This window comes from Castanea sativa, chromosome 2, assembly GCF_040712315.1.
Source record: "Castanea sativa cultivar Marrone di Chiusa Pesio chromosome 2, ASM4071231v1".
NCBI lineage: Eukaryota > Viridiplantae > Streptophyta > Magnoliopsida > Fagales > Fagaceae > Castanea > Castanea sativa.
Window position 1 is genome coordinate 32,477,678 of NC_134014.1, and position 23,042 is coordinate 32,500,719.

The window sequence follows — 23,042 nt, forward strand, 5'->3', positions numbered from 1 at the left end:
ATCTAGAGTTCAAAGAATACAAAATTTCTTGATTGCATGCTGCTGATCCTATTATAGAAATAGCCGATTTTCTTGATGCAATTTTTTTCTAACCTCATAATCTAACTTTTAGTCAAGAGATTACATTCAAATATTCAAGGAAAGTTTTTTTTTTTTTTTTTCCCTCCTGCCCTGTCCTAGAGTTAAAATTGGAAACCTACTAACCACAAGCAATTGCAAAGCCATAACAAGATTTCATTCACCATTAACACCTTAACATTCTACAATTGCTGCCTCATTCTCAAAAATGCAATTGCATGCACCAATTAAAACAACTCAATTCAAACGATTCTTCACAGATTGATCATTACAAAAATTAAGAAAAGATTATTCATCAAACAAAGCTTAAAACAACAAAAAAATCTGAAACCTTATTTCCCAAAACCCAAATTCTTAATTCTCTATTTCCCCTCACTTTCCGAGCAACCAAACAGAAAAAAAAAATAAAAATAAAAATTCCCCAAGATTTCAAGAGCCCCCCAGATCTACTACCAAACCCAATCCCCAAATCCAAACACCACGAATCAAAAACCCAAATTCATGATCACAATTATTACCTTTTGTTTAACAATGGGGCTCCTGTTTTCGAGGCGCTTGAGTGTAAACTCCGAGACCTCCTTCACAATACTCACATGCGACGATCTGAGAAGCTCGCAGATCTCTTCCAGTATTCAAAAATCGCAACAAAAATCTGGATGCTCCTCTAGTATTCTTTTTCCAAAACCCTAAAATTCATATCGAAAAAAAAATTTATCAAAACCTATCGAAAACGAGACATCTAAATCAAATTTAAAATCAAAATGAATCACCGGTCACAGTGGTAGATTATCTGAAGGTGGTGGATGGTGAGCGGTGGCAGTCGCACTCTCGTTTTCGGCAGTCACTGTGGGTCACTTGGTCATGGTGGGTCTGGGTCGTGGGTCACAGTTTGGTGGTGGGTCTGGGTCGTGGGTCACAGTTTGGTGGTGGGTCTGGGTCGTGGGTCACAGTTTGGTGGTGGATCGAATTTGGTGGTGGGTGAAATTTTGTGATGGCTGGATTTGGTGGTGGTTGTTTTGTGATTTGGTGATTTGGTGGCTAGGTTTTTGTTTTTTAATTGGTGATTTGTGATGGTTGGGTTTTGTGATTTGGTCCTTGTTTTGTAGTGGTGGTGGCTAGTGGTGGGTTGATTTTGGGTTGGGGTTTACGGTGGTGGAAGGTGGGTGGGTGATGGTGGCTGGTGGTGATTGTGGGTTTGCTATGGGTTAGGTTGGCTAGTGGTGACTATGGGTTTACGCAGGTTTGTTTTTGTTTGTGATTTGGTGTTTGGGGGTTGGGTGGTGGTGGCCGCGGCGGCGGCTGTGGCTGTGGGTAGTGGTAGAGATGAGAGTGAAGAGATTTCTTCGGGGAGAGAGAGAGAGAGTGTGTGTGTGTGGGGGGGGGGGGGGCTAAAAACCAAAAGGCGCTAAAAATGAAAAGGAAAAAAAAAAAGCCAAGGGAAAATTAAGGTTAGGTTTGGGCAATTTAAGGCCTATTGCGGCGGGTCATTGGCCCGCCGCTATATGTAAGCTGAAGGCCACTATAAGTCCCCTATTACGGCGGGTCATTGGCCCGCCGTTGTAGTACACCGCAATATACCAGAACTATTGCGGCGGGCCATTGGCATGCCGCAATAGTTCTGGTATATTGCGGCGGGCCAAAAACCCGCCGCAATAGGCGACTTATAGCGGCTTTTTTTGTACCCGCCGCAATAGGCCAGTTTTCTTGTAGTGTTGGTCTATAATAATTACTGATTATGGAAATGTTGCGTTTAGATTCATTTCAAGAATTACCTTTTCCTTATACAATCTCACTCAATAAAGCATTAGGATAGGCAATTGAAATGAATATATTGTAACTCTATAAAGTCCATTTCATTGTAAATGAGTTAATAATGCTACAAGGCTTGTAGTTCGGTTATTGACATTTTTTTTCAAAAAAAATTTTAGGATAATCCTGGTTCAAATCTCACCTCTTCAAAAATAATTGATTAATTATTGGTTTGGCTAAATAACTGAGGACAAAAATGGGCTCCAAGTCGTATTTGGCAACCACTCAATGTTGCACTCCCATGGTGTAACAACAAGGCTTGGTTACAACTCCATGGCCATGGTTACCAATCTTTATGTAATTTTAGCGAAAATTTATCACGGGATAGAATTAGTTGTGGAGGTGGTTTGGTTACAAATAAAAGAAGAGCAGTCCTATTCAAAGGAATCTACTTGCCAACAAACAAAACTATAAGAAGAAGAAAAAAAAAGTTTTAAGAATCATTTCTTATTACAAAAACCAAATTACCAAAGGAAGTTTACCACTCAAAAAATACATTTGACCTTGAAAAATGTGATTTATTATGGGATTAAGACACCATTAACAAGCTTTGTGGTCTTCTAATAAGTGATTCATTATGGGATTAAAGAAAAATGTTGTTTGCACAAGAATTTTACACAATAAGAAACTTAAAATTTAAATTGAATTTAAGTCACCTTTACCATCTAGATTATACATATCATTGCATTACTCAAAAAAAAAAAAAACTTAAATTTAACTATTTTTCATTACTTATAATAAAAAAATGTTCATCATGTGTCCAACTTTTAAGCAATAGAGAACCTCTGCTAGCACAAGTGAAGTAAAGGGAATGAGGATCACAGGTTTAATTATTTTGTGGATAACATGCATGACTTGTGCATTTTATGTGTCACATTGGTTTTTTCCTTAAAATGATTGACAAACATTATGCAAAAGTAAACTAACATGTGATCACTAGTAGAAAACAACAAATACACTTGGCATTAATCTAGTCATTGATATTATACTCCTTAATAAAAATATAACCATATCTTATACTGTTAGGTAAAGCCAAGTGCAAATTATCTTATAAAAAGAAATGTTGGACACTACATAACAAGTCATAATGATTCAGTGCCAAATAACTTAATAAGATAGTAGATAGTGAGATCTTTATTTAGGCATTATATAATATGATCCCACTTGCAAATTTGGTGCTGAACAGTTTACCTGCATAAACACAATGAAGAGTTTAAAGTTAGAACATGTATCTTTCTATTTTCTAGTGTTATTGATCATGAAGTCAAACATAAAGAAATTTTTCACTGCTAAGCTTGATAAGAATAATATCTTAGGTTTCCATAATTGATAAATAAAGGATATTAAACCTAAGGGAAAAAATAATAATTCTAAAAAAGGGCAAGTCAAAGAATACCAAGATAGATGTTAAATGCCAATATTCATAGAGCTTGCGACAAAAAAATTGTGTCAAAGTACATATGGACCATATGATGTATTTTTACTTATGTTAACTCTTATAGGCTTAACTTTCAATCTTGTAGTTACATTCAAAGAGCATAATATTTAAAATTACTGATGTATTAAAATTTGGTTGATTACAAGGTTTTTCATTGGATCTTATAAGTAAATGTAACTAGTACTAATTAGTCTAAAGATAAATGTTAAAAATGATAAAATAAAAGAAAGTAGATAAATTACCCCAGACGGAGTATCTTTTGATCAGGTTGTGAGTAGGAAGTGCTACCCTCAACTACAATTGGAGTAAAGAAATTGCAAGATAATGCCTGAATTGCACTGAGCTCTGATCCAGACATATTCAAGTTTACTTGCTGAAGCCTTTCAACTTCTGCTATCTGAAAAGTAGAAAAAACTTTAGAAGTAAGAAATGTTTTTGTAAACATGAATGTGGTTTAAGTTATATTATAATTAGCAAAAGAGTTGACGTGAAATACCATTAAATTTTACTCTTTTTTCTAATTATATTTTTTATTGGGTGATAATTGTTTGGTTTTAGGTCTGCTTTAATTAGAATGATTCAAATATGTACCTTAGCTCATGGATTATCAATTCCAACTTTTGAAATGAAAATATATAAGACACTAAAAATGTGAATGCCATGAAACTGAATTGTTATGTTTCACTCATTTGTGCGTAAATCACCTATCAAAGGTGACTACATGTAAATTCAATTCAAATTATCAAATATTAAAATCCCACATTGTTGTGTTTTAGTAAGTAAATCACTTTCTAGAAGAAGTCAATAAACTCTTGCTTGTGTTTTCCTATATGTTTTGTTTTGTTTTTTCTCCATCCTCTTCCTTATGCCTCCATGGTAGGATTTTGAAAGTCAATTTGGTTTGAAAATAAGCAATGGATCACAAGACACACTATTTAAATATAAGGTGGGGACAATCCTATTGAAAGGTTGAATAAGTTTGTCCTATCTAAGCAAGCATTGAACTAAAATAATTTGGAATTTATAAATACAAATAACTATTTGTTTTGATAAGTTATTTTAAGTCCATTAATTTTTTACCAATCCTCAAAATAGAAAGCTATTTAACAAAACTCATGTTCAGGTACATATATAATTTAGGAGAAATATTCTTATACACTAGTTAATGTACACTCTGTACACACAATGTTTATAATTTCACACACAATATCCACATTTTTCAAACATATCCAAGTTTAAGATGTAAAATGGATGATGTGTTTAGATAGTGTACACTAAAGTGTGTGCAATAATTAGTGCTCTGTAATTTAGTCTAAGAAGTTTAGCAAATATACCTTTGCTTGAAGATAAACGCTTTCATTTTCGAGCTCCATCAGCTAGAGAAAATTTTGGATTTCAATTAGCCTGTAAGAAAGTTTGACTAGTAAAATAGAAATGAATAAAAATAAAGTAAGATAGGATTTACCCTTTTCTGAGAATATTCAATTTCAGCCATCAACATTTCATGCTGTTGTAGTGAACAAGTAAGAGAATTAGACTACATTACAAGAGAGGAAAATTAAATGAGATAGACAAGATGGTTTTAAGATATTGGGTAGTAGAAGTTAAGCATTTTTCAATTGTAGAAGTTAAGAAATCAGTAATTTGTCAAAAATGTGATTGAACTTGGTCTTCCTATAGTGTCTTGGAATGCATGTTAACATTTTCTTTACTTTATCTTTCCATTTCACCATTATTTTATTATTTTACCTTCTTTGACCTGATTCTAGTGAGTCCTCGTTCAATCCTGCTCTCCAATTGTTTCATCTCTTTGATATTAAGAGAACTTAATCCCTCACCCAATAAGTGCCTACAAGTAAAGAAGAAAATTACAATAAGCTCTTTGTTGTGATTCATTGATTTAAGGCTAATGGAAATGCATTCATATAAACAAGTAATAAAAATATCCATGCAAGATAATAATATTTTTCGTGGTTCTATCAACTCCAAATTTATGTTCACTAACAATACCAATCAAAATCCACCATCAATAATATGTTTTATAATCACACCCACCAAACCTCACAAACTTCACTCCAAAGGCTTCCACAAAAAACCCTCACAAAAAAAGAGAGTAAAAACTAACCCACAAATCTCATACATACAAACTCACAATCCATAAGTCTAAACACATTAAAAAAAAATCTCATATAGATTAGTATTTTCAACCCTAAAAACATTACCACACCACACCTTACACATAATGACTACTTTAGAGTGAACTCTCACCCGATTAAAGCAGCCAAGCTTTTTACAATGCATATTTAAAATCTTCAATTATATTTCTTGATGAATAATGAATACTATATTACTTTTTTAATAAGGAAAACTATTTTCTTTCATACTAAGGAAAATAATTTTTTTAATACCAAGGAAACTATATCCAAATAACAATTTTTTTAACTCTCTAACGGCCTCCAAAATACCCCCAATCACCAAAATTATCTATGTTAATACATCATCCATCAATTTATAAAGCCAACATATTACTAACACATGAAGCTAAGCATACTTGTTGAAAAGAATTCCCTTGATCTAACACATTCAAGTTCTTGTGGTAAAAACAAAATTGAGGTAAAAAAATTCTTATGTAACTCCCATTTATATAAACATTCATAAATGTTTATATATATCCTTAGTATAACTCATGCTTAATTGCCTAAGAGGTTTTATGGATGCACATGTATTGATAAAGGAATGATATAACCGCTAGATCTTCGTCTCTTTCATGAGAAGGCCACAAATAGATTTATTGTTGGATAACTTTGATTGATTAATATTAATATCACAAGCATAATAGATGAGGCCTAAAGCATTAAGTGGAATTGAGATAATGTCATTGTCAATTGTGGGACCACCACTTTATTGTATTGAACTTAAAATTGTTAGGTTCTAAGACTTTAGGAATTAATGTATTAAAACTTCAATTTGTATATGTTGGCAAACCATGATCAAAACATTTAGTCTAGATTTAGACTTGCTCAAAGTTTGGTTTAAATTAATTTTGGAATCGAGTAATTGTAGAAATTACTATTCAATTTCTGCAAGGTTCTATCAATCGAAAATTAGACTTGATTGATCGAAAGTTGCATATCAGTAAAAATCATTAAACGTAAAAAGGTCATAACTTATCCGTTTGAAGCCCAAATCACGATCCGTTTTTTCCAGTATTTAGAGGACATCATAAGCTAATCCTAAAGAGGGTTTTCAGAGTTTTTTAGAGAAATTAGAGTGCATCTTGTGCATCTTTTGTAGATCTAAGATTTTGTACCCAAAAGCTCTCTAAAGTTTTCTACCGGTGTTATTCCTTGAAGAATCTTAAGATCCGGTATTGTTGAAGTTGTTGCATACAAGATCAATGTCTAAGGAGATCCAAAACCTTTGAGTGGAGTCTCAAAGTCACAAGTGTGGGTGCTTGTGTTGCAAAGGCCTAATAGAAAAGGAGTCCGTGAATTCAAATCTTGCATGTAGTCGTGTTAGTAAGTTCTACATGTGGTAGCAATAGGATATTAGTGGTCTAAGTCTTATTGTAAACTTCGATTCTCTATAGTGGATTTTCTTTTTACCTTGAGGATAGTTAGGTTCAATCCTCTCCAAGTTTTTTGCCGGTTTAGTTTTTCTAGGTCATCATATCGTTGTGTTATTTACTTTTCCGCTACTTTGCATGATATGATTGTTTTGTTGTAACCTAGATCTAAATAATAAACCTAAGTATTCACTTGATTAATTAATTAGGTTAAACAATCTAGTTTACAGGATCTAAAAACGTACAAAAATTCCAATTGAAATTCAATATATATAATTCTTGGATTAATTACAAGTTACTTTACTTTCATTTTTATTATTGGTTGTTTTCATAATGTGTGCAACATTGTAAAACCTTATAATTCACCACAGAATAAACAGATGTTCAATGTCTTTGATAAATTGCGTACAAAGAAAAATAATTTTGAAAAATAATTTTTTAATCATTCTTTTTCTATTTGCATTTAGAAACAATGACAAATAGAAATAACCTGTTAGAGCTCTGCATATTTTGGATGAGTTGCCTTAGTTTTGCAGATTCTTGCTGATAGTACTGCATTCATTCAAAAACATAAATTATATAGGAAGCATATGTTAGCCTTGTCAAGTTCAAAAATTTTATAGTACATTTGATAAACAAGAAGATTAAAAAATAAATAAAAATGTAACAACTAACAAACAAATTGTTAATATGGAAAGTGCATGAAGCCCTAAAAAGAATAGTCAAGTTACAAGTAGAATTTCGTAATCATTTATATGGTACAAATCGACTGAATATGCATATGATTTGTGACTCTACACATGCTCGCACAATATATACTCATTAAATCCAATATATTTGGGGTATTACCAGTTTATTTATAACTAATCACAGACTCGTATGTTGCGCATGATAATATTATTGTTTTAGTTATTTTTTATTAATAGTTGGTTTTTCATTATCTTTTAAGTTAATAAAAACCATGCATATACTGGTTCTTAAACCTTTACGTGTGTGTGTATATATATATATATTATTTATTTAATGTGAATCTATACATATATAAACTCTATATGTTCCATTTATTTATATACAAAAAACCATAGATGTGTGTGTGTGTGTGTGTGTGTATTATTTACTTAATGTGAATGTTTACATATATAAACTCTATATATTCCATTTCTTTATATACGTAAAATCATAAACTACTACTCCAAAATAATAGTGGCTAATTAGTTTTATCATTTTTTTTTATAATGCAATATGTATAATAGAATAATATGAGAAGAAAAAAAAGTAAAAATAAAATATATATAACAATAAATACCAAATTAATTATCTCTATTAATTATATTTCAAATTTATTTATTTGAATTTAATTAATTATATGGAGAATGTGGCTGAGTTTAAATGTTGAATAAAATAAGATGAAAAAATGTTAAAAAATTATAATAATAAACACCAAATTACTCAAATCATGTTATGTAATAGAATAATATATCTTATATTCATATATATTATCTTTAATTTTTTATAACGCAATATGATAATATGTAACAATCAAAAAGAACAAAAAAACTTATAACACAAAACTAAATCGCATCAACCCAAAGTAGAGTTATAACGAACACAAAATTTTATCAACTTAAAATAGAGATGTAGGAAAAATAAAAAATACTCCAAAAAATATTGAGAGAGAGAGAGAGAGAGAGATAACTATTTTTTTAAGGGAAAACTATGCAAAAAATGGAAGAGAGAATGACAAATTTATAGTAAGATGATGTGAAAATGAAGAGACAAAATAAAGGAAGATTAAGGGAAAGATGAATAGCAATATTAAGGTAGAGGGTAGTGGGGATTTGGGAGATGAAAAGGTAAAAGAATGAGAATGTTGAAGAAAGTGTAATTATTAAAAAAAAAAAAAGTAAACATGAAAAAAAAATTATAAGAAAATTAGAAAGAAAAATGATAATGATATGGATGTTGATGTGGCTCAACTAAAGTGCAGCAACAATAAGTGCTACGCTTCAGCTTTTAAATATAATAATATATAGATATGTCATTTTATCGAATTTATTTATAATGTGTGACTCTACACATGTTCCCACATTATATACTCATTTAATCCAATACATTTGGGGTATTGCCAATTTATTTATAATATGTCATAACTAATGTATAAAAATTTCTCCCTAGAAGAAAGAGACAACAAAGTAAAAAAGAATATAGAGAAATAGCTTACTTGAGCATTTGTTTGTGCAGTAGAGCTTGTTCCTGAGTCATCATTGCATGCCTTCTTATACCTCTCTATGGTTGATTTTGTGCTGTTTGGCAAAACAAATCAAGTTTCTAATATTAATTCAAACACATATCTAAGCTGTACACATGCAAACACATTAATGAATAAAATACATACATAAATTAGAAATTCTTACAAAATTATGTTCTTATTAAATTGATGTCATAAAATGCTTATGCTTCCAAGATAATCATGTTTAATACTTAAAAAAAAAAATTAAATAAAGACATTGTTCACTAGATGAAGTTATGTAAGGGAAGGTAAATATTTAAGATCAGAACACATAAGGCTTGAAGTTTTAGCTTTAGTTTCCAAAACATGCTGATAACATTTTCCACAATTTATGTAATTGAAATAAATATTTTGTTCATTTTACCGACCTACATGCGTTCAGAACTAGCCATATGAGAGGCATATTATACTTTTGATCATGTTAGTCAATCCTATCTCTATTTTACTTTCTAACGAATGTGAGAGTCACACCATGGATGATACTTTATCAAGACTAGAAACTGATAATTTAGAGAAACTATATATTTATAGCCACAACTTTTTTCACAATCTTTAAAGTAACAAGTTGTTAATGATAAAAATTAAGTAGTATTACTGTATTAGTTAGATTCAATGTGAAAATTAATAATAACTTGATACTCAACAAGATAAAAAAATGTTACAAAAATATTGCACTTGTAGTGTCACTTTTTAAACAATAGAAATTTAAGTTAACTCAACCAAATCTAAATAAAAACAAACTAGGCAAGGAGTTCACTCGGTAAGTTGACTACACTCAGTATATAATAGGGGAATAATTTTAGGAACACACTCAATCACACACTTAATTTCACAACTTGTTAACTTGTGTGGTTGTGAGTAGTGGTTATCACTTTTTACTTACTACTAATTATATGAACATCACTTTCCATCAATCACTCACAATTACACAAGTCAATATGTTGTGAAGTTGGGTGTGTGTTCATATTCAAAATTATAATAGAATCCTTGTGATCTGTACTTGTTGTCAAGAAGATGAAGAACAATGTCCTTAAAATCCAAAGAATCATTAATGACTCTATAAGTGGTACCTTTTGAAGTCAACTCAGTGTCTCAGTCACATAGAGAGAAAAACTAATGTCATCCCTATGCATTTGCATCCCCACGCACAAAGTATAGAAAGGGTGACATGCATCACCTTTCCTACTCTCATTTCTACACTAAATAGAAGAAACCCTACTGTGAATAAGTATTTACTCTTTTGCTTCATCTATCACTTGGTATAATTAATTATACAAGAGGAATGGACCAAAAAACCACTATTGAAAGTTTCAGTTCTATAGAAGAGTGAACAACTCTTAAAAGAAAGTATATTTTTAGATTGCTTTTAATTAATTAAAACAAGAAAAAAAAGGGAATTTAAACCTTTAAAGATTAGAATTGGAAAGAAAAATTATTGGAAGTGAGATTTTTATGTTAACTATGGAACAGGAAAGGAAATGAAGCTACTGCAGAGTAAACCTTTTTGACATACCTAAGTGTAGTGTATAAATTCTAATAAAAACACTAAAGCTAGACACCAAGAACTTGTACTACAATATTGACTACCCTCTTAATTGGTACAAAACGCCTCTCAAAGATGAAATGTTTCAATAAATGTCAGAACTTATACTATAATATTCCATTTTATGATCTATTAATTACAATCTATCGTATATTATTATTTTTCTTATCAAATAAAAAAATTCAGATTCATGACATACTATACATTGAGAGAGAGAGAGAGAGAGAGAGAGAGAGAGAGATATGTTTCTTTTTATATATAAATTTTTTAATGCAAAGATTGAGAGAGTCAGTTATAGCTATCCTATCTAGGCATGACCATTTAAACTACTATCCTTTCTAAGTATGACCATACTAACTAATTTTTAGTTTTGGGAGCTGTTTGAACAAACATTCTTTTAGAATTCATGAATGAAAAATATACTAAAATAATATTAGTATTCATTTAAAATTTAATGTTAAGATATAAATAAAATTTTAACCAAAAAAACTATAAATAAAAGAAAAGATATAAAACAAGTTTGTCTCGATGCATTGTAAATTCAGAATTGGCACCTCCCCATGCACAAAGTGCTTGGGGGTCTAGGGGGGAAAGGGTTCGAGCTGTGGGGTTAGCAACATGTTGTAATTATTTCTCAAAAAAAAATTCAAAATTTACTCTTTTAAATACCCAAAACAATATATGATTGATCATATACTAAATTCACAATAACTTCTTTTTAAACCGCAAAATCAAATAGTCTCTTTTTCATTTTTAATGCAAAACTTAAGATAAATTTTTAACTGTAAATATTTGCACTTTAGCTGTAGTAAAAACAAGAAAAAAAAAAGTACATGTATAATCACTATATAAAAAAAAAAGTATTGGTTTTTTTTTTTTTTTTGGCTGGAAAACAAATTGGTAAGTTGTTAATCTTTTGATTCTTACTAACCACTTGGCACAATCAAGAGAGAAATAATAATAACATATATGTACTTTAGATCTATACCATTCCCGTCAAAATTTTGAAGAGAAAAAAACAAACACATAAGAACAATCATCTAACTTAGAATAGAAATAAAAGTATTTTTCTTGAAGCCCTTTAGGGTCCGTTTGAATAGAACTTATTACTGAAAACTAAAAACTGAAAACTGAAAACACTGTAGCAAAATAATTTTTAAATGTGTAAATAGTACTGTGGGACCCATTTTTAATTAAAAAAATGCTGAAAAGTGAAGTTTGTGGGTCCCACAAACAGTGCACGGGACCCACTTATACATAGAAAAGGGGCTGAAAAGTCTACTTTTGCGGCTACTGTTCATGCACAGTAGCCTTTGAGGGCGTTTGGATCCGCGTTCCTGCGTTCACGTCTGCGTTTTTGCTTCTGTTTTTTTTTTTTTTTTTTTTAAACCCAGCCGCATGTATTGACTTTTCAGCCATGAACAGTGCACAAATGCACTGTTCATGGGTCCCACAAATTTCACTTTTCAGCAACTTTTTCATTAAAAATAGGTCCCACAGCACTATTCACACATTTAAAAATTATTTTGCTACAGTGTTTTCAGTTTTCAGTTTTCAGTTTCAGCAAAATAAGTTCTATCCAAACAGACTCTTTGTCCCTTAAAAGCTGCGCAGGAAAAAAAAAAAAAAAAAAAAAACTGAAACGTGAACTGGAAACGTAGACGCAGAGATGCTGGATCCAAACGCCACCTTAGTCTCTTATTCATGATTTGCCCTTAATTCTCTACTAATTAAGATTTTTTTTTCTTTTGTTGATTTTAGATGTATAAAATAAAAAATTTCAAAAATATTTAATATTAAAAAGGTTTTTTATTTAGAGGAAAGCCAAAAGTTATAGACTAACCGACCATTTATTTTCATTGTTTTTTTAGACCTTACTTGGATCTTACTTGTAGTTGAATTGACACATCTCCATGCACAAAGTACTTGGGGGTCTAGGGAGGAAATGATTCGAGTTACGGAATTAGCAGCATGTTGTAATTATCTCTAAAAAAAAAAATTCGGGAAGAAAAGAGGGGATCAAGGCCATGGACCCCTTGGTTCTAATGTGGGTTCATTCCTACTCTCTTTTACCTGTTGAAGAATCAATGAGTGGCCTAGAGGGGGATGAAGGATGACAAGTGTTCCATCAAGCGACTTAGGTCATAGTTTAAACTTAGTCCAACTCAAATAATTAGTGGTTTCAGGCAATAAGGGAAATAAGGATTAAGCTTAATCCAAGTCATGTCATTTCACCAAAACAAATTACTAAGAGAGTCTATAATTTATATATACATTCTTTTTTACACACATTCTTTTATTATTTTTTTCTAAAACAATAGAAAAATACTATTAAAGAAGTTAATACTTATTGAAGTGGTAGGTTGTGAACGGTAAAAAATAAAGTGATGTAAATTATGGATCTTTAGATTTTCTATAATTTACTAGATCAACCGTTTTCGGGAAAAGAAATTGCAGAAAAAATTGTATCATAACAAAATTGGTCCAATAAACGAAGAAAAGCATAGACAAAAACCATTTTATTCCACAAAGTGAAGTGGACTTTTGATGAACAAGAATTCCAATCTTACACTTTTTCTTCCGTGCTCCAGTAACATTCTTTTTAGGGCAAGTGTTGTGTTGCCACTTAATATTTGTCCCCCCACGAAAATAGTACAAATATTAAATGTTCTCATTGCCCGTGGTGGTGGAACATGGTTCTTGCACAAAAATTTTCGTGGTTATGATTATTAAAGTTGTGGATGTAGCCTTGTGAAGTGATCTAACTGGTTTGGACCTTATGAAAGTAATACTATTTCAGTCATAATATGTCTTTTTAACGAGATCAAGGTGAGAAATTTTTTTTTTGAAGTTTATAGCTAACCAAATCAACTATTTTAGATTAAATAGCTCTCAAAAAATGGTTTTCCAATTTTCTATCTCAGTAAATTGTGAAAAAAGTTGCACCCTTAAAATTACTAAAGGAGTTCTCTATCTTTTTTTAATATCTTGAATTTATCCATCCACATACATCTTATCAAACCTTTGTTCCTTAGTTGCATCATTGAGTGTCTCCACTACCTATACATAAGATGGTATGTATGTCGTGTGTGTATGTGTGTGCAAGCGTGTCTTTGACTTTCATGTAGTGTTTTAAGCAAGGACAAAGTTAGGACTTAGAGTTAAGAGGGCGACTTTATTATTGGTTATGTGTAGCAGTTTTAGCCCTCGGCTTTGCTGCTCAACTAACTTCTAAGAGATTTTTTGTTTATTTATTATTTTTTGTGCTTTTGATGTGTGTGTTGTTGCTGGAAAAGGACAAAAATATTGTATTTAAATTTTTTTAAGGGTTGTATTCTTTGTTTTGGATAAAATTAGTTAATTGAACTTAATTTTTTTTAGTTTCACTATTAGTAATTTTTGCGTTGGGCTAATTGTTTTTGGGCTTTGTACCTATAAAATTTTTTTATGGCTTTTAAAAAGAAGAAAATGCTAGAGTTACAATTCTTTTTTACAAATTGCTAATGTAGTGAGTGATTATTGATAAGTAAAAAAGTGATGTAAGTAGTAGATCTAAATGCAAAGCAATAAGAATTTATTACCTTAACAATTTGTAAAAATGTTATAGAAAAGTTTGTGACTATAGTATTACTTTAAAAAAAATATATTAATAATATTATTAAGCAATACAAAGTATAATTTTATAAAACAAAATTAGTAAAATTATGAGCTATATATATACTAATATTTTTTATAAAAAAATTAGAGGGCAATGTCCGCCCATGGCTTTAAGTCTCCATTGACTTCTGTTGCCAGGTCAAGCCATTCTCTCTTTCAAAGGAACTAAGGAAGTAAGGAATTCTTTTGTTGATTTGGAGATTTATTACAAACAAAAAGAAAAGACCTTTAGTCAAAGGCTCTCTTTTTTTTTAGAACCTTAGTCAAAGGCTCTTTGTTTTAAAAGAGGTGAGGAAATAAATGTCAAGGGAAACAAACTTGAAACAACAAACAAGGAAGTAATGGGTGCTGAAGGCCACACATGTTAACGGAACTAGCTATATTTAGTGATGTGATCTGAAGATTGCTAGAAAACACTTTAGTGGCGCTCAAGTCTGCTTCCTTTATGACATTTTGATGATCAGAAAGGGTTATCCTTGTGCAATACATCAACATAATATTTTGACTGTCTTCTTTTTCTGCTTCATTCTTTTAAACCAAAAGGTATTAATTTGCTGATAAAATAAAATAATAATATAAACAAAAAGTACTAATTGAAAGCAGAAGGACCAAAGACTCTTTGCAAGTCTTAAACCTTTCATGGATGAAGCAAAAAAAAAACAAAAAACAAAAACAAAAAACAAAGATATGTTATGCTTTCTTTTTGCTAAAGAAAGCAAACAAAAGATGGGAGGGGGGGAGGGGGGAGTGTAATCCTCAAAGCTAGAATTGGTAGAAGATGACCAAAGAAAATAGATCCTGCAAAGAATGGAACAGGATAATGATAAACCCTACAGCACTTGTAGACCACGCGCCAACCATTTAAAACTAAAACCCTAAAAGAACGTAGTCCCTGACTTTTGGCATTGGCTCTCTAATTAGCATGAGATTGGAAAAAGAAAGAGACCAAAAGTTCACTTAAACTTTTAGACCTTTCATTGTGAAGTATACCAAACAAAAGTGTACAGTAACACATATATAAAATATCAAGCAATTGGCTGTCAGTCAATAGATATAAAAGAAATGATAGGAAGATTTGTGAGCTAATAGTGGAAATAGAAGACTACTTCAACTGAGATCCCACAAACAACAAAATAGGAAAGGATCAGAACCTCTGCTAAGTAATCCTTCTATTTACGCTGCTAGAATCTCAAAGATCACAAATCTAAAAAGTGAAATCAAATAAGCGTAAAAAACATCCAGCAAGGATTTGTTTCTTATGGTTACTGTTGGTAAACATATGTATTTTTATGCAAAAGTACTGCTAGAGCTGCATCTGGGAATTCTTGTTGCCTTTTCTTCATGCATCTCAGTCTAATTATCAAACAACTTTAAGAATATATCACTGCACTATTACTATATGAACACACTGTACGTGAGATGTAGCAGTGCATTATTTTCATCAATGCTTGGTTGGATATCTTGCATTTGTATGTATTTTTTTCCTTGTTTTGTTAGCAAAACCAATTGGTTTTCGTGTATAGTCTAATCCATATTGTTGAGTATATTTAATTTGTATAGATATATTTTACAAGGGTAAAAAGAAGGAAGGTGCTAGATTATATTAATGTTACCATTCCAATGATATATAAACCATGCCATCCCAATTCAATCCCCATTTAATCCCATACCTCCTTATACTGTGTTAGAATCAAAAAAAGTATTGGGATCTGGGGTTTATGATAGTTGAAAGCTTAAGTCTGTAGGTTTGATCCCAACAATTAATATTATCCTAACCACTTATTTTTGTCACTATTGTTTGATATCGGATTTAACTACACTACTTAGAAATGTAAAGGCTCTTATAACCTTGGCACAAGTCAACAACTAGATTATTAAGAAATACTTTGAGCCTGTTTTTTCAAATCAAAGATACTTAATTCTAGATACTCTCATGGGACTAGCCAGTTATTTGAAACTCCCTTTTTCCATATTGATACGCACACATTAGTGCAGACATTTCTTAACAAGTACTTCAATTCAAAGAATACCTAATGATTAGGCTAGTATATTTTCTTAAAGAGCTAACTTCAACTTTGTTTTTTTTTTTTTTTTAAATTCCTTTTTTCTAGGAAGCAGCATGAATGAAACTTGCATAAATCATTAGTAGTCTACCCTCACCCCCCGCACCCACAAAATATATATATCTTTAAAAAATGGCTTCAAAAAATTTCTGTAAGCTCATTAAATTTCAAAATATACATGTAAGTTCATGTTTGTATCTTCACTTTTATTTACCTACTTTGAATATATTCTGCCCTCACTCTCTCCTTTTAGCTCATTACACAAGTCATGACATAAAGAAGACCATAATTTCCAAATATAAAATATGTGTAAAGTTCCATGATATCAATGTCAAAAAGAAAAATAAATAAGTACATGTATAGATAAATTAGAAAATCCCAAAATACATACATACATATATATATATATATGTTTGATTTAACTATTTTCACCCAATGCGATGTTTGATTTAACTATTTTCACCCAATGAGCAGAGAAACATGACAAACAAATGAAAATGAAGATATGTGAGGTTAATTTACCTGTTGTTTGCATACTCATAAAGCCGCCCACGACTGGAGAAGACGATCAGAGCCACTTCGGCTTCACATAGGACAGACAGTTCATAGGCTTTCTTTAAAAGACCATTTCTCCTCTTGCAGAAGGTGACTTGACGGTTTGTAGTGTTCTCAATCCGCTTGATCTCAATCTTTCCTCTCCCCATTGCACAACCTGAGAGGCCTAAACACATTAGAAAGTGACATCATGTAGTTGTACGTTATTTACTTTAGCAAAATCAGTAGTTGTATATGTTCAATATGAGAATATTACACAAGTCTTTTCTTTGATGTGTGTAACTAAACATTTCAACTAATGTAGAGTTTTTAGAATTAAAAAAAAAAAAATCAAAGTCATAATTTTGGGACCCCACAGACCTCAAAGTTTATGAGTTTCAACAGAAAATTGATGCTTGCCAAAATGGTTTTGCAGAAATGAATATGAAATTGTAAGGAACAACGATACTTTTTGGGAGTAATCGACTGCATATACGTACTGTAATAAAGTACATATCTAAAAATCTTTTGTCCTTAAGAAATGAGGTTACTAAAAACAAAAAAGGTATTGGTTTAATGTGTTGAATGTCAAATATTAAGAAGGGACGACATAGATCGTGAACAATTACTTCAATATTAAGGAAAAGCATAAATTAAGGGCTATAAACTAATACTGTTGAAACATGCACTTGACCTAGTAACAAAGCCAGATCTTACAGTAAAATTACTAAGATTTTCGTTAATTTGTACTTTAAGGGTGCCTGACCTATATATTCTTGTCACCTCTCTCTCTCTCTCTCTCTTTGTTAGTGTTTGTCTTTGTGTGCAAGTGTTGTGTGTGTTTTGAGGGTTTTATGGTTACGCTAACCAAATCCATGATCTTCATGAGAAGCTCAGAGACTAAAAAAATGTCAAAATCAACTCAGATCAGCTGAAGAAAATTGAGAATTTTTTTTTTTTTTTAATCTGAAAATTATTATGACTCAAACTTGGCATGAGACTTGAGGCAATGGCCTAGTATTTTTCATTATCATTTGAGGGGGGAAAAAGAAGAAGAAAAAGAAACAAATTCCCCTACAAAGGCTTGGAGAAGCTAGAAAATAAGCTTAAGAAACAGTACTGAAAGATAAAGCACAATCATGAACTTATACATAAAACAGTGAGTTCTAGAAGCCAAATATATATACACATATATATAAAGAACAAAATCAGCAATATCAAGCAAATTTTTCATTAATCATATTTTGAGGGGGAAAAAAACATTTCCAAACAAAGCCATGGAAAAGTAGTAAATAAGCTTAAGAAACAGCACTACTGAAAGATAAAGCACCATCATGAACCTATTACATAAGACAGTGAGTTCTAGAAGCCAAAAAAAAAAAAAAAACTATAAAATGAACAAAATCAGTATCATCAAGAAAATTTAGAAAAGGGTTTTGAAAAAAAAAATAGTAATAAATGGGAAGGTAAACCTGAATAAGGAAAAGAAAAATCTTTTGTCTGAAATAAGATCTAAGAGATGAACTCAAAACTACACCTACTTTGAATATTATATTCTAGAACAAGAAGAGATATGAGGCAAGCAGAGACCTGGCTTTGGAACTCACTCCGGCTAGTTCAGCTTTATGAAAAATTTTATAATCCCAAAGAAACTTTGCTCGTAGAGTTCTCACTGTTACTTCTCTTCTCCTTTAATAGCTCTTTCTGTCTTTGTCTACCTACAATGAGAGAGAGAGAAGGATGTGGGGAATAGGGATTTCCTAAATGCCATACAAGACGTAGTAGTTTCTTGCTAAGTGTGGTTGCTTTTGCAGGTGCAAATTCGCACCAAATAGAGCAAAAGCTTATTCAATGTTTCTGTTTCATTGAGTGACTAATATGCCCTTCAGGAATCTATCTCATAAATCTAAATTTCAAATGTGTCGTGATCATATGCATGTATATGATGGTGTGTGTCTGAGATTGAGAGAGACTGATTGACAATGTGTGAAGGAAAAAAGATTAGGACATGTGCAGTCCACGTATATATGCACTAGGATTTACATCAATCAAAAATAAAAACCCAAAATTTGAAATAAAGAAACACGTGAGCTCATTTTGATGCTAATCAGTGTGATTGATACAAAATAAAAATAATATCTTTAATAATGGACTCAGTTAAAAGTGATGTTCCGATCACAAATAAGACATTAATTACTATAAAATTTGTTACATTTTTAACATTAGTTCTTGATACTGGCCCTTTGTGGTGATAAAAAACAAATTTAAGTTAGGGAATGTACTATCATATTTAACATGTGTTTCACTTATTATTTTTTAATTAACCAAGTATGTGTCACTAATAGAGTTCAAATGCTATGGTTTAGGGCCACAACATCATATAATTTGGCCATGGATGTTTCTTGCTAATAGGGGGGAAAAAAAGTAACTCGTATGTATTATAGACTGCACCAACTAGTTGAGCCTAAGGTCAAACGGTGTGCTTGCTTTTTATTTAGTATTTATTTATTTTCCTTGCATGGACGTTGTTCTTAGGCACATTGTTAGTTTGTTACGTGAAAAATGAATAGCTCCACTGCCAAAGTGTAACAAACTTGATTTATATACTTGAATGATCATGGCTTGATTGTGTAGAATACTAAAATTGGAAATCATCGTGAAATAATATTATAACAAAAATTCAGTAAGTTTACGTATAAAAAAAAATACAGAAGAAAAATTATTTATTTCTTTTTTCTTTTTCTTTTTACATTATTTTTCACAAACTACTAACACAATATGATGTGATTGATTCAAAGTTAAAATAATATCATTAATATTGAAGGACTCACTTGAAAGTGATATTTCAATCATAAATTCAGAACAAGACATGTTAATTATTATGAAATTTATTACGTTTTCAGCACTACTATTTTGATGTTGGCCTCTTCTAGTAATAAAAGTTGGGCATGTACTCTTATATTTAGCTATATATGTGTCACTTTTTATTTTCTAACCAAGATTTAGTAGGTGTCACTGATAGAACTCAAATGCTATGGTTTAGGCACATTGGCACCATGCATGAACTTGCCCTGGTTGCTGGTATTTCGTTTTCATAGTCAATGCAGGGTTTGACCGAGAATTAAGGGAAATGAACATACATGGAAAAGTCTTAAAAATAGATTACAAAATAGTGTTTCTTTTTCTTTTTCTTTTTTCTTTTTTTAACCTGCAAGTTCTACACTCTTAGAATTTGTGTTCTATTCTGGTTTTTAAAAAAATTGTGTTATATTAATAAAGGTTTGGTTTTTTTTTTTTTAGAAAGAAGACTTGAATTTTATTCAGTTAAAAGCATGTCTGCCTGATAAACATTCAAATAATGGATTGGAACCTCCCCATTCATACAAAATAACCTGTGAAATAACTTGCATATCTTGCAAGCTTGTGAGCTACTTTATTACCTTCACTACCAACATGTTGGAACCTAACCCCATTAAACCGATCTGCCAATGTTTGTGCATCCCGAATCAGCAAACCAAAAGTTGCTAATGATGGTGAGGAATCTATTAAAGCCCTTATTCTCACATTCGCCTTCAAGGATAATCCTGTCAAAACCCAGTTCAGAGGAGAGTTCAATGGCTCAGTTGGCTGCCATGGCTTCCATTTCCACCACTGAATTTGTGAGATGGATGTTTTGTGATAAAGACGCCATTACCAAGCCGTTGCTGTCTTGGAGTATGACACCTATACCTGCCCTTTCATCCTCCTGAAAAGTTGCGGCATCAAAGTTGGCTTTGTGCCAGCCCACGGAAGGAGGTGACCACCTTGAGCATGGTCTGACCGAGGGGCCTATTGGAGTTAACCTTGGCTGAGTTGACCTGTACTCCATCAGTGCTTCATAAGCTCCCTGTGATATAAGATTCAAAGGAAAACCTCGAGGAGCTGTTCTGGCCTTGTTTCTTCTGAACTAAATCGTCCAAACCTGCATTGCAAATAGCTCAACGCTGCAATCCGAGTTAAAGACATGGAGGAGCAGTTGAGGAAAGTCTTGAAAGTCATGTGGTCTTTGAAGCTCCATTGAGTGTCTTCAGTCCACACCTGTGCTAGATTTGGGCAAGACCAAAGTGCATGGAGACATCCTCGTTGTGTTGCGAACAGAGGGAACACAGTGGATTATCAACCGCACAACGACGCTGCAGGTTTGTCATCGTTGGAATGGCATTTCTGCAAGCTCTCTATAGAAAATTTCGAACTTTACACGGCAAAGGCAATTTCCATATTTTTTTCCACGAAGATTTCAGCATCTCGGCTTGGTTTTGGCTCAAAGGAAGTGCTGATCATGCTTCAGTTTTGAGGAGAAAAATACCCACACCTGACCGTGTACTCACCGGATTGAACAAATGGCCAAAAAAGAGTGTCATGTGAGGTGTTTCGACTTGGTGGAATTCTCTGTATCAGCTCAGCTTCCTCATCACTGAACATATTTTGCAGCAAGTTTATATCTCATTGCCTAGTGACAGGAGTTATAAGAGAACTAATTACAGTGGCTCCTTGTATTTCTGACGTGAGGGTTCCATGGATTGTTGGGGTATGTAAAGAAGGCAGTCATATGTCGCCCCACAGTTTAATTGTTTGCCCATTACCAACTCTCTATTTTACGCCTCACCGAATAACCTCCCTTCCTTTCAATATACTTTTCCTAGCGTACGAACCTCCATGTCCTTCCTTGGCTTCTAAAATTGAACAATTTGGAAAGAAATTTGATTTGAACACTTTGTAAAACAATGAGTTTTGGTTATGCAACAACCTCCAAGTTTGCTTTGCTAAGAGAGCATCATTGAACAAAGCTAATTCCTCGAAGCCCATACCACCTTCAGATTTTGGTTCACACATATCCTCCCATTTGACTCAATGAATTTTCCTACGATCTCCTCTTTGTCCCCACCAAAACCTGCGGATAAGCTTTTCAATTTCATTACAAAAGCCAATTGGGAGCTTGAAACAGTACATTATATATGTTAGGATAGCTTGCACCACTGTCTTGATCAACACTTCTCTCCCCGCTTATGAAAGCAATTTTTCTTTCCAACTTTGTAGCTTCCTCCAACCCCTCTCTTTAATATAGTCAAAACTCGCATTTTTGTCTCTCTCAACTAGTGAGGGTAAGTCCAAATATTTGTCATAATGCAGAATTTCAAGAACCCTCAAAGCTTCCTTTATTTCTGTCCTTATGGCGTTGGTGGTGGATTTACTAAAAAATATGGAAGTTTTGCCTCGATTTATTTTTTGCCCCAACAAAATTTCATAGGAAGCCAAAATGTCCAACACTTTTTGGCATTCATTTCTGCTAGACCTGCAAAACAATAAGCTATTATCCGCAATGAGCAAATGAGTTAGTTATGAACCTCGTCTGCTAAAGGCAAATCTGTAAATAAAGCCTTCATTTTCTGCCTTCAATATAAGACTATTGAGTCCTTCCTTTGGTTCCTCATTTACTAGCACCAAACATGAAACTGTTTTGACACAAGCCATCATAAGAGCAATCCATTGTTTATTAAAACTCATCTTTCTCATCACTTCCTCCAAAAAACTTCACTCCACTCCACTCTATCATAGGCCTTACTCAAGTCCAATTTTACCACTATATAAACTGATTTGCTAGATTTATGGATATTCATGCTATGCAAAGTTTTCAAAAGCAACGAGAATATTATCCAAAATCAAGTGGTGTTTAGCGAAAGCACTTTGGTGTTCAGTTATAATGGATGGTAGAATTTTCTTTAACTTATTTGCAAGTACCTTTGAAAAGTTTTTATAAAGAACGTTGCAAAGGCTAATAGGATGGTAATCAGAGACAGAAACAGGGTTTTTTATTTTTGGGATTAGAGTTATAAAGGTGTGATTTAGGGGGTGGGGTATAGTGGTAGAATTTAAAAATGACAATATTGATTTAGAAATATCATCACCTACAAGATTCCAATAATTTTGATAGAAAAGAGAAGGCATACCATCGGGGCCAGAAGCTTTTATAGGAGCCATTTGTTTGAGTGCTACTTCTACCTCCCATTCCATGAACTCTTGTGACA

General features: G+C 32.1%; 1 protein-coding gene across 4 annotated transcripts; it reads right to left on the minus strand.

Annotated features, from left to right (window-relative positions):
* Positions 1–2,846: 2,846 nt before the first annotated feature.
* On the minus strand, positions 2,847–18,844 carry LOC142625782 (agamous-like MADS-box protein AGL11). 4 transcript variants are annotated; one of them, XM_075799495.1, is made up of 9 exons: positions 18,568–18,844; positions 16,966–17,155; positions 9,112–9,193; positions 7,381–7,442; positions 5,075–5,174; positions 4,791–4,832; positions 4,660–4,701; positions 3,568–3,722; positions 2,847–3,078 (listed from the first exon to the last, which is right to left on the minus strand). In XM_075799495.1, the coding sequence occupies exons 2-9, from the start codon at positions 17,145–17,147 to the stop codon at positions 3,075–3,077; spliced, it is 669 nt and encodes a 222-aa protein (XP_075655610.1). In that variant the 5' UTR covers positions 17,148–17,155; positions 18,568–18,844; the 3' UTR covers positions 2,847–3,074. The 4 variants fall into 4 exon arrangements, with proteins under 4 accessions (XP_075655610.1, XP_075655612.1, XP_075655613.1 ...); XM_075799497.1 differs by having other exon boundaries at positions 16,966–17,164; positions 18,568–18,693; XM_075799498.1 differs by having other exon boundaries at positions 18,519–18,576.
* Between the last annotated feature and the right edge of the window lie 4,198 nt (positions 18,845–23,042).